Source organism: Seriola aureovittata, chromosome 2 (genome assembly GCF_021018895.1).
Source record: "Seriola aureovittata isolate HTS-2021-v1 ecotype China chromosome 2, ASM2101889v1, whole genome shotgun sequence".
NCBI lineage: Eukaryota > Metazoa > Chordata > Actinopteri > Carangiformes > Carangidae > Seriola > Seriola aureovittata.
Window position 1 is genome coordinate 2569666 of NC_079365.1, and position 12663 is coordinate 2582328.

Genomic DNA, 12663 nt, shown 5'->3' on the forward strand with positions numbered 1-12663 from the left:
TCATCACAGCAGATACAATTAGAGTGATTGAGGCCTTGTCTATTTATTGTATATAAGTGCAAATGGAAAATGAAATTAAAGGCATGTAGTGTACAGTGGGTTGGACACCAGTGGAATCAAGTACAAGCTGTTACCTGCCACTTTTCAAGCCCAAAGGGAACATGAAGAATATACATTTTTGATGGAAATAAACATCTGCTTTTGTCTGACCAATAGTCTGTAAAAAACAAGATATTCAAAGGTTTGGCTTTTTTACTTTATAAATGACATAAATGATAAATCATTGAAAGTAATTAATTACAATAATAAAGTCGTAATTTTACATGAAAAAACTGGTAATTTTAGGTTCTGTGTTGTTTCAGAGGGAAATATCAGAAGCTTTAAAATGAGGAACATGGAGTATCCTGTGAAGTTCTCCTATAACAGAGGTTTCACAAATAAGGAGATACTTCATCTTTTGGGTCATCAGCATCATCATCAGCAGCATCAGGGCACTGAAAAGATTGTGCAGAACCTGAGTCTATTCCATTGTCAGACAGGCATACAGCAGTGTTAGAAGCAGCTCAAGGGGCCACCGACCGTCCTTTATCCAGTTTTATTGGTTGTTGTAATATTCCTAAAAATTGTATTTTTAATTCTCATCATATTAAGAATATATTTTCATAAAATCATGACTTTTTTTTCTTGTAAAATTACAACTTTAATCTCATATTATGACCTTTTTTCTTCAGGTATTGTATTCTCAAAATTACAGCTTTATTCAAGTTTTTTTCTTGACTTTTTCATAACTTTTTTTTCCTCAATGTAGCCCTAACACTTAGTCTTAGAATACAGTGTACTGAAATTGGTTTTAGAGACTCGTGACACAAACACGTGCAAAAAGTAATAGCGTTTAATTCAAATAAAACCATGCAACAGGTCACAAACACCCTGATTAGATTCAACCCATTATAAAATAAACATCCAAAGCCAAACATTGTGAGGGCAGTGAGGATTCACTGTATGAGGGAAGAGACTACTCCATGGAGTGTACACGGGTCAACCCAGAGACAAAAGGAAACCAAAACAACCAAAAAGAAACCACCACCACCACCACCAACCCACTGGCTGCTAATAATCACCATCACAAAGCGCTATGAACCATATGGCACATTGAAGACGAGTCTGAGAACATGAGTGATTAGCCAGCAGTGTCCTTGTTGATACACATGTTGCTGAATGTCTAATGTCAGTCTATTCCCATGTACCAGACATGCACTCGTTTAAGGAGGGCCAATCAAATTCACATTGTCGGGATTGCAGAAGCTAGGGAATCTGAGACTAACACTGCCTGGAAGGCCGAGCAAAACATTGTTCAGAGCACTTTTTCTTTGTGAGGGCAATCTGTTTCTGCAAGATACGACGAGGTTTGTTCCTAATTATCTTAAAATTTAACACAATATCTCCGTCAGGGTTACAGAAGTCTTTCTGTTTTGATGTGTAGTGAGTTGATTCAAAACCCTGATGACAATACTCATGTAACAAGGACCAACTGTCACCACATGACATGAAGAATCCAGCGCACACACACATAACTGGTACACTCAATCAGTTCATCTGTTATTTTACATGTGTATGGAGAACACAAAGATAATAAAAAAAAGTTATAGTAAGATGTACAGTATTTTTGTTTCATAATGTTGGTCTGCACCATGAACTTTACTGGATGAGTGGCCTCTGTGTTAGGAGGTCGGGTTCTCCTGCGCATCCCTCTCTGTCCAATGAGAGGCTCCCGAGGAAGAAGTGGGAGTCAAGAGTCTTGGCTAACGTGTGTGTGTGTGTGTGTGTGTGTGTGTGTGTGTGTGTGTGTGTGTGTGTGTGTGTGTGTGTGTGTGCGTGTGTGTGTGACAGGCAGGGATGGCACCAGGAGCCTCAGTTGCTGTACACCTGGCCCTCAGGTGGTTGGGAGAGCCTGTTGTTCTCCTTCATCATCATGTGCTGTCTGAGCTCCTGCAGCACCAGCCGGATGTTGTAGGAGTTTTTCCACCTGGACAGCGCTGTCACCGCCTTAATGTCCACCTGAAGGAAGGAGAGAAGGGGGAAGAAGGGGATTGTGTTTTTTATTATGGCCCCAATGAGAATGATCTTATACAACCTGATGTTAAGATTAAATATGTAGAATGCACTACAAGGCAAAATCAGTGACAGCACAAAGAGCTTTGTAAATTGAAACAGTGATGTCAACCTGATTTTTAAAATATAAAATTAGGTCCTAACTGGTCAATTAGGAGAAACTCCTAAAAATACAGGGTGCGTCAGTCGTAACTTTACGGGTCTAAAGTTTTTGGTCTAAAACTAATTCACAAAAAGACTAGCTCCTTAGTGTGAGAAAAGTTAGACGTAGCCTGGGGCTGGTTTCACAAAGACAGACTCAGACTATTGCTTAGTTACAACAAAGAGTCAGACTTCAGACAGACGTCTAAGATTCATCCGTTGCACAAAGCAGTTTAGTTCTTGATTATCTTAAGCTGGACTGTGGTGCAATGAATTCTGGGTAAATCAGACTTTTTTCAAAATAAAAAAAATGGCAGACGATGGAGCTGTATCCAACCGCTCAGCTCTGTTTACCCTCAGCAGAAAATGTTTTTTCTTTCTTACAGTGAATGAAGAGTGAAACAATAAAAAGAAAAATCAGATCTGGAAAAAAAAAAAGGCTGTGGTCCCTAAAAACTCTTTCTCTTTGCTCTCTCCATAACAATATTAGGAAAGCACAAATTATGAGCAATGTTTTCCTGTTTTTTATTGCGGGGTGCTACTGGTAAGCACAGGTGTCATTGATTGTTACTATGGTAACATTGGTCTCAGGCCTGAGTTAGTCTGGGGTCTTTATTTTTGTGAAACAGTCTGACTAACATTAGACTAATCTATGAGCAGAATGAAGACTGGAGCAACACTACAGACCAGTCTGAGATATCTTTGTGAAGCGGCCACAGGGGAACTGACTCCTCTTATTCTTCGTCTCTATCATTTTAGCTTTTCCTCTTTTCTTCTAAATGCAACAATGGCCAAAGCTCTCGGCAAGACTGGTAAGCAAACAGCTATTAATGCTATACATATACATGTACGTATGTACGTGTGATCATTCGAGCTCAGTTTTAACAGGCTGTTGTTGTTAATCAAATGTGACCCAGTTAACTCTGATAAACCTCCTCCGGCTTACAGTGTTACAGTCACTTGGCCACGTTGGCAATTACTGGAAATATGACACATGTAGCCCCGTGACAACACACTAATAATTCAGATGTGGGTATTGGGACAAATCCAGTGGATAAGTTCAATCACGAAGCATGACAACATGAATCACAACACCACTCTCAACCACTCAGGAGGAGTCTTATAAATAAGTGCTAAATAAGACCCTTATAAATACTGAATCTTAAGTAAGTTGTTAAATTGAGATTCCCAGCAGAACCAGTAATCTCTTTAACATTTGCTTGTACTTAGACCATTGTAGACAATGTGGCAAATCAATAATCAGGACTGCTCTATTGCATGAGTGATTTACAGGAGAGCTACCGTAGTTCAATATTATGAAGTGCCTTGATTTGTTAGGTCAGTGGATTAATGTGTCACAGATATTACCATCTCAGTGCTTGCATTCTATTTGTAGTGCGCGGTGGACCTTATATATACCGTATATAAGGTGCTCCACTTATTTTAACTGTCTACTACTTTGTCACGAATAAATAATACAACAAAATATACACCTCTATCTCTGTGTTTGCTGTCAATCTCACCTGTTGCTTCTGCCCTAGCTGGCTCTCCCACACCATCATGTTGGCTGCTGTCCTCCGCCTCCTCCTCTCCTACATCTCTATCTCCATTAGCTACAGCTATCCCTTCCTGAGCCTCTCATGCTGCTTCAGGTGCCACAGCAGGACTGGTTGAAATCTGGACAAATTCTAAACAAATTTATTGGATAGCAAATCACACTGGTTGGGCTGTTCAACTTTCACACGTGCGTTTGTTTTGCTAATACCTCCCATCTGTCTCTGCACGTCCTCAGTCCTTTTGAGTCTTTGAAAAGAGTTAAAGAATTAATATTAACGGCAAATAACCCGAACTATCACTTTAAAATTATCCATCCTAGAGTGTTGATCAAACATGTGACATGTGATGCCATTTGGATACTCACCACACCATTTGAATTGTGTACGCCGCTCAAGTTGATCTTGTTCACAAACCAGACAAGAGGGGGGTTCTCTGGGTATCTGGATCCACACTCTATTTTCAGACTGTATATCCTGCCTTCATACACAGTCTGCAAGTAAAGAAGTGAGTGATGCGTTAGCTCCAAGAGTGAAAGTCAAGGACATTCTGATAGTGTGTGGTGTCCATCACTTCTTTGCCAAAATAGAGTTTTAAGTTTATTCTTGAGCTTGGAACAATAAGGTCCACTTCCTTGTTGTGGAGCTTGACAATGTCACAGAACATTTGTAAATGTGCAGTTTTGTGACAATAAAGCAAATCTATTATTAAAGCATTTCATTATATGTTTTTAAAAAAAAAGCCAGGTGAAAGAGAATGTTTCAGAAAATGAGGACTGGTGTCACATCTTATTAATGACAAGCTTTTAACAACAGTGCAGTGAGGTAAACTGAAGGAGGGTTGTGTGATCTTCACCATAGTCCGATCCTTCAATCCTCACCCTGTGAAATTGCTGATACGATGGTCGTTACATTACCCTATGAGTGAGAGAGAAAGAGGAGTGACCGAGAAAGTGAATGTGTCCCATTATGCTTATCTCTCTCTCTCTTTCACAGATAACCTGAGTGGTGACCAATAGATTTTATGGCTTATATGTGATTATATTCATGAAACTGTGGCAGGGCAGATTAAATTTAATATTAATTTAATACTACAAATAATAAGTTACTAGATTAATGGGATAACAAGTCAAATATCATCTTGACATTGGTAAGACATGAGCAACATGAAACGTCGATCACCGATATCATCGTCCATTGGCACAACCCAACTGTTAAGTTTGGGAGATACCACGCCCAGGTTAAGTGGTTTGGTGAAGAGATGCACCAACATGAAAAGCAACTGAGTGAAGCTTTGGCTCTGATGACAGCTGCTCACAGGCAATATCAGTGATCCCACCACTGTAACTGTGGGTGTAACATGCATTAGATCAGTTCAGTATTTTGTTGTGTCTGTCATTATGACGTTAATTATTTGTGATGCATCATCAAAACCCCTGAAAAAAATATTGGTGTCTGTCTATCTCCACACACTACCAATTCCACACAAAGATGTTTACACATTTAAATTTAGGGAAAAACAGAGCACTGGCATCAGACTGATGCTCAATATGGGCAATGCCATGTGTCTCTGTTTTGATATTGGTGTACAAGAAGTCGCACTGGTCACACCCCTTTGCCACAAACGTGATGTTGTAACGAGGTTCTTAAGTCAGTTTCTGACAAAAAAAAAAACACAGACAACTGCAGCACATGTGAGCAGAAAGGCTGACTTTAACTCTATGGATCTGGCTGCACAGAAAACAAGATGCTAGTCCTGAGAAACACTCACAAGTGCTGCAGGCAACTAACCCCTTCTCCCCTATCTTACTGCCATGGCAACCATACCAGACATTTAGTAGTCAGTACCATTGAAATTCCACCATTCTCTACATCAAATTCGACACCATAGCAAAAAAAATAGAACACATACTAGAACACTTGTAGAGTTTTTCTGCTGGCCCCGTCAGTCCTGGGACAATCACATCTCCACTACATACAACATCTACCTGTAGAAAAACAAGTACCATCACATTTTCAGAACCAAAGTATCAGTTCTTGTGACATCCCAACTTTACACGCTGTCAAATTTGTTCCTATCGCACTATGGTAAAAGGAACAAAGTTGTGAGAAATAGGTGAACAAAAACAGTGCATGCGTGCATTTCTCTATATTCTAAACCGCATAAGTAAGTACTACAACATCATAACTCTCTAGAAGATAGGCTGAGCCATGCAAGTGTCACTAAAGGAAGCACAGCCACCCACAATCGTGGTTCTCAGGAAAGCATGCATCTTCCACCTCACAGCTTCTAACCCACTGAAAGTAGTGTAAATCTACCCTGGCTGCATCAGGGACAGACCTTAGTATGCTCATATTATATTAAAAAAAAAAACAACACTAGGTCAAAAGCTGGTATATGGCTGGACCACACTGTGAGCCATTTGTATTCTGCCTTGTATCAGCTGATTTCAGCTCTTTATCTGTTCTCTTCTCTCCTGCTCTGTGCTCAGATATACAGTATTTTAATGCAGGTGACTTCACAATTAAGCTGTTCTTGTTTACATGTTTTTCTGTCTGTTATCAGACAATGGAACAAGTTTGAAACTGAAACATGTGAGTGAAACGTGGCTCATTTAGACTACATGTTAACCAGCAGTCACTTCCAAGCTGCTGCTCTTCTGCTGCTAAAATACAGATTTATAACCACAACGTTGTCTGACAAAATCACCATATGAATAAGTTAAAGACAAAATAAAATGATGACTGAGGGAGAAAGTTAGAAGCTCATTCACATCAACTGCATTGGGAGGTGCGTCTACAGAAGAAAAGTCTGACCTTGCATTCACAGGGCAGTACTGCAGACTGTCTTAGTAGTTAAGACAGTAGCTTGTCCAAATCATTGCTAGATTTTGTTGCTAGGTGCTTCTTGTTTTTTTTAAATAAGTTGCCAAAGGGGTGTGAAAAGTCATCATCTGGCAACAAAGGTGCAAAGTTGGCAACACTGCTTGTTCAAACCAAATCATTTTGAAAGAGCAACAACCAATGGGGAAACTCTGCCCCGTGGTGCATGGTGAAGTTTTAGTGTTGTGGTGCTACAGAGATGCCCCGGACCACAAATCATATTCTCCAGATGTAAAGGAACGTGTTTGTTTGGTACAAGACCAAACAAAAATTACATCATCTTTTTTTTTTTTTTTTTCCAGTGAAATTGAAAATGCAAAAACAACCATTACAACTGAAATCACAATATCTGCTAAAATAATTGCAATATGATTTTTTTTTGGCATATCGTGCAGCCATACTCAGTCATGTAGCATTTGGCTGACCATTGCTGTGACTTGATCGCTCAGTCAGTCAGCAACAGACCCATTTATAGGGCTAACCCCCGCTGTTTTGTTCCAGCCAAAAATCTATTTTACATTTCTGCAGGTAGAAGCATTTACATGGACAAGATCAACTAAACAGAGCAACACATACCACTCCAAACCAGTAATTGTGGAGTCTGTGAGTATTTTACTACAATATGTAGAATTTCATAGCTTTATTTGTTTTGCATTAAAAAGTGGATTATGAGGTGAGTGCTTTCATTACCAATAATTGTTTAACTGGCATGCACACAGTCGAGATATCAACAATAACAACAAAACATTAAAGGAGTTGTTTACCTTGATGGGAGGTTCAACCAAACTGCAAAAAGTGCCTGTCTCTTGCTGCTCCTCATCTAACTACTTAACTGTGGCTGCAAAAATCCACCTCTTGATGTTTTTACCTAATCAGTGAGTGGTAGGCCTAAATGAAAGCTGCATGTGGCATACACCCTGCCAAAATGTCCTACCTGATATTTATGTTTCATTTTTACCTTAGCAGAGTTACCACAACATATACACTATCTGCTGCTTGATCATTTGCAAATAGAGATTCAGCATGACACCTGCAACTTTAAGAGGGTTTCCCTGCCCTTGTTTCTTGTAGGGGCAGGACACCAACATGGACAAATCGAACGCAGAACATGTTGTTGGCATTTTCTTTCCTAACAAGCCACTGATTCAGCAACAGTAACAAATGTCTTTCATGTACTGGTTTTAAATAGAGTGAGAAGTCATCTCTGAGACAAAACCAACACTGCATCAGTTAGCATTTCGGACGCACCAAATGTTTTCTATTTTTAAACTTAGAACAATCGTGAACTGCATGGTGTTAGATGGTCCCTTCTGTCTAAGTTCAAAATATGTCAATCCAATGCAATTCTGGATGCCTATTGGCCAACTGAACGGATCAGCAGCATGTCAGTTTAGTGTTTTAGGCCCTGGGGGTACTCACCTTGGCGGGGCCAATGATCATGCCATTCCAGTGAGTCAGTGTCATGTCGTCATCATCTGCAAGGCCCCAGCTCACTGTACCGTCTCCACCTCCCTTCTGACCTTCCTCCAGTTCCTCCAGCAGCCGAAAGCTGCGGGGAACTACGACGCCTTCACACACGCACACACACAAAGGGTAATTAAATTACTTCTATCTGATCACACACTGGGAGAAAATTAACTCAGATTTCACTCAATAATTTCCCTGAACAAGTTGCTGACCAAAAGCCAAGCTAACCTAAAGTGAGGGGTTAGTAAAAGAGCACTGACCTAATACTGACTTATTTTTATATTTCCAAATGAGCAATATTCGTCAGCGTTTCCTACTATAACACAGTGTCATCTATCAACCTCCTAACCACAGTAAAATGACAGTCTGGCATGATTATTAACAAGTATTCAGATTAATCATTTAGTAGTGGACATAACATTGAAATATGCATTTATTCTTGAAAAATGAAAATAACTGCTGGCAAACAAATGTGTTAATCAATTAATTAAACTAGACACATTACAAGGTTAAAGGAATTTTCACGTTAGTAAGACAAGTTTTTATAAGACTACCATCATCCATGTTGTCATTGTGGACTGCACAGCGAAATGAGTAAAACTTTTCTATGACGGCTGAGCAGAACTGCTGGTGCACAGCACATGTAAAAATAACCATCTGAATCTCTGATGCTAACGTGTCTCTCAGATAAATACATTATCGAGAGCAGGAGAATGCTGACCGCTGTGTGATGACCCGTGGGTAGCCATTACCTTGATGGTCAAACTCACATGCTGTGACATCCTTAATTTAAACTGACCACATTTGACTTCGGGTTTAATATTTCAATCTACCAAATTGAGTTCATTACCGAGCTGATGTGAGTGCGTCAATGGGCCAGTAATGAGTTTTGCTTTTTGACAGCAGGCTTATCCTCAGACAGAACCCATTTTAACTACGCCAACCTGGCATTAGGTGAAATTAGTAGTTTTAGCTTTGGGTTAACCAACGATGAGACACTGCGTGACGTTAATAGCGTTTTAAGAAGTTTTCTACTTAACTATTAAATATAAAATCATAACGCTGAGGACAGATTTTCACGTTACATACGCTGCACGACTATGTTTCCAGCTTGTAAACACTGCATTAAGTAAAAAGTACTTTGCGTTCAGTGGATTATCGAGCCACTTCTGAACATTTCTGCCGGAATGCCATGGCACTCCAGTTGTTGATCAGGGCTGTGCTGCCAGCTAACGTTATCTAAGTAAATAACTTCTACTAATCAAGCAAGTCGCGGGTGTCACTGCCTTATGAACACAACAATCCGGACTAGACAAATGTGAACTCTGGCGTGGACTTAAACATAGTGTAGCCTACATAGTTTAGCCTATTCTCTGGCCGGGAAGATACACAATGATACATCACGGCTGCTACAGATGGTCGAGTATTGCTCAAAGACTGTGGGCCAGCTTAGCTAGCCAATGAGCTAGCTAACATCATTAATGGCAGCATTTATGTTCACACAGAGTTCTATAACAGTTAAACCCGCACTGCAACTGGACTCTTAAAGTGTAAAACTATCATACAGCTAATGCGACGTGATGGGAAATGAACCTCTTCAGCAATAACAAAGAAAAGATACTGTCTGAACTGTCGGTAAGGTCTCCTTACCTGATCCGGCGGCGGCCGCCATCTTTGTCACTACTTTGCGGAAGCGCGCGCGTATGACGTTCACTCGCGCTTCTTCTGCTTCTGCTTCTTTTTCTTTTTTCCTTCTTCTTCTTTTTCTTCTCCTATTTTTGTTTCTTCTTCTTCTTCCGTTGTTACTTAACTGTTATAGTTGTTGTTGTTATTATTGTGCTTCGTTTTTCTTTCTCGATTTTAATAACGGGCTGCAAACCAGCGTGAAAAAGGTGGATGTCGCCACCCACTGTTCCGGAGCGTCTAATAGACCTGCATTTTGTGAAAAACTTGTTCTCTTATATTTCCTTCCCACATGCCATAATTCTGTGAGGAATAAATCATTTTCTTGTGATCTCCCAAAAGTAATTTCTTTTCTCTTTAAGCTCTTCAAGCTAGATTGAACCTTTGATACCTCCATGAGCCAGTGTCCGACAAAATTAACATCTTTTTCCAGATGTTGAAGGTTTAGTAAGACTATAAAAATTTGATAGTTTGTCCCGGGGCTGGTTTCACAAACACTGTGTCTTAGATATAACAAATAGTCAGACTTCAGATAGACATCTAAATCCCCCCAAAAAATAAGCTGTGGTCTCTACTGGTCAGCACAGGTGTCATTGATTGATACCATGGTAACATTTGTCTCAGGCCTGAGTCAGTCGGGGGTACGGTGTCTAATGTTTTTGGCTTCAAAATGAAATATCTTGGTGAAACCAGCCCCAGATTTTAAACTTGGCCACAGCTGAATCTTAACAAATCACTACTTGAAGTGCTTTAACTTCCCCAACCACTGAAGACTGATTATTGATGTCAATTCGGCTGTGGATACTGATAAACTGTCCCTATATACTATTCCTTTGTCAAAGGTAATTTTAGTAGCAGTTCTTCATATATTCTTAAATTAAATACCCAGTATTGAAATTCTTCTCTGTCCACGTTTTCCTCTTTTAACTTAAGACTTACTTTTTGTCTGAAAAAATCAATGAGGATATGCTGCAATTAATGGTATAAAACTGTTATTTTATTGTATATAGTTTGTATTGTTTAACATTCTTGTTTACGTCACATCCAAAACCATTACCAGAGAATGCAGTGTACTCCCATCACTTCTGCAGAACAGTTGTGGCTAAATTCCAATTCCTCGCTCCCTAAATTCTTATCCAATATGTTAATAAATGCTTCATTCTCCTGAGATGTTGTGGCAGTTCACCAGCTTCAACTAGTGGGTCATCAACGGGCAGGTGTTTGACTCTGTTTAAAATAATGTATCATGTACAATATAAACCTTGGAACCAGCTCACCTAAATGGAAATAATCATACAATGTATGCTAATGCTAAACTAATGCAACAACTGTGTAGGATGTAGCCTCAACAGATTGTCCATCCTGAACAAGGAGATATAAAAATATATATATGTTTTGAAGTTTTATTTGCACTTCATGGTTCAGGTGTTTTACAAAAAGCCACAAGGTGGCGCTGTTGGATTTGGAATCTTTTCAAAAACGAAACAGTTCTTCGTGGGCTGATGCAAACAAGTAAACAAATGGGAGGAGTCTTTAATAGTTAGCACTCTATCTGCAAACCTATGAGCAGATTTCAGTAACATTTGGTGGTTCAACACCTGATTTATTTACAGTTAAAGATGTTGACTTTTTTTGGAACACTACTGCCATTTTCTCAGGAACTTTCCCTTTTAACTATATGGCTGATACATCTGAGACAAAATGCAGACATAGAGCATTAACAGGTTAACATGAAGTGAAACAAAACAAAAAACGTTTTGCCTCATCTTTGTTTTGAAAAATATACAACCTTCCCAGTAGAATTTATTTTATCAAGCACTGTCACATCCTACACCCAGACGGTTGTGACTGGTATCTTCACTACAGCAGTTGATGTTTGACTGACTCTTCACCCAAGGACATTGGTTTTTCTTTGGCTGCTTGACTGAGAAAGCGAAGTGTATAATAAATCACTTCACATTTTAAATAAAATAATTTGGGTGGAGGAGGAGGACATAGTAAGTAAAGCTATCCCTTGTTGTTGATTGTTCTCTTTTCAGAACAAATTTCTCACCACATTAGTTTTAATTGCTTTTTCCATATGAATTCATGGAAAATGGCCACTGCTGACTGCAGTGTGTTTGTTCATCAGTGGACTGACAATGACATCCTCCATGTATGTGACTTTACATGTACTATATACAGTCTGCAAGTGTGACAGAAACACATAGTTAAATAAACAAACTAGACCAGCAGGCACGTGTCAACAGGGTCCAAGCCCCTGGAGTCAAACATACATGGTGGCCTCGGGGTGATGGAAGTCGGACCTGGAGGTCAATGAGCATGAGCACGATGTCTGAAGAGCAGGAGAGAGATTTAAAAACATTCCACCAAGGATGGACAATCTCTGAGGAGTCAAACTTTGTGTGAAAGAGCCACCTTCAAGCCAATACGCACCATATTTTGTACAGAAACTACAGCAAACTACTGGCCTATGATTCGTGTTAATCAGACACACCTATGTGAAGATACAACATCACTGCTTTTGTATGAGCACAAGTTTTTCCATTATAATTTTTCCATTTTCTGAAATATCTATTTTAATAACGTGTGATCATGTGAGGACATAGATGAAACAAAAACATTGCTTGAAAAAGTAATATCAGCAAAGGAATAAATGTGGCACCTAAAGGCCAGTTGTTGTATAATGTTGCACAGAGCCTGAGTGGGGCAGAAGAAACTACAAGACCAAGTCCTGTGTTAATGGGAGTGATTGTTGCCAAGACATGCAACACTTCCTGTTTGGCCTACAACCTATAGGAAGTTCTTATATAACTTACATATT

At 39.5% G+C, this 12663-nt stretch overlaps 1 protein-coding gene across 1 annotated transcript; it reads right to left on the minus strand.

Annotated features, from left to right (window-relative positions):
• Positions 1-878: 878 nt before the first annotated feature.
• LOC130186696 (ubiquitin-conjugating enzyme E2 variant 1-like) lies at positions 879-9977 on the minus strand. The gene is made up of 4 exons (XM_056403962.1): positions 9807-9977; positions 8109-8257; positions 4175-4300; positions 879-2058 (listed from the first exon to the last, which is right to left on the minus strand). Exons 1-4 carry the CDS (start codon positions 9826-9828, stop codon positions 1912-1914), a joined length of 444 nt encoding a protein of 147 aa, XP_056259937.1. The 5' UTR covers positions 9829-9977; the 3' UTR covers positions 879-1911.
• Positions 9978-12663: the final 2686 nt, after the last annotated feature.

Coding starts and splice junctions, on each gene's coding strand:
- LOC130186696 (XM_056403962.1), bottom strand. CDS start 9,828: ATGGCGGCCGCCGCCGGATCAG. Junction 8,258..9,806: donor GGCGGCCGCCGCCGGATCAG/GTAAGGAGACCT, acceptor GCGTGTGTGAAG/GCGTCGTAGTTCCCCGCAGC. Junction 2,059..4,174: donor TACACAATTCAAATGGTGTG/GTGAGTATCCAA, acceptor TCCTTCCTTCAG/GTGGACATTAAGGCGGTGAC.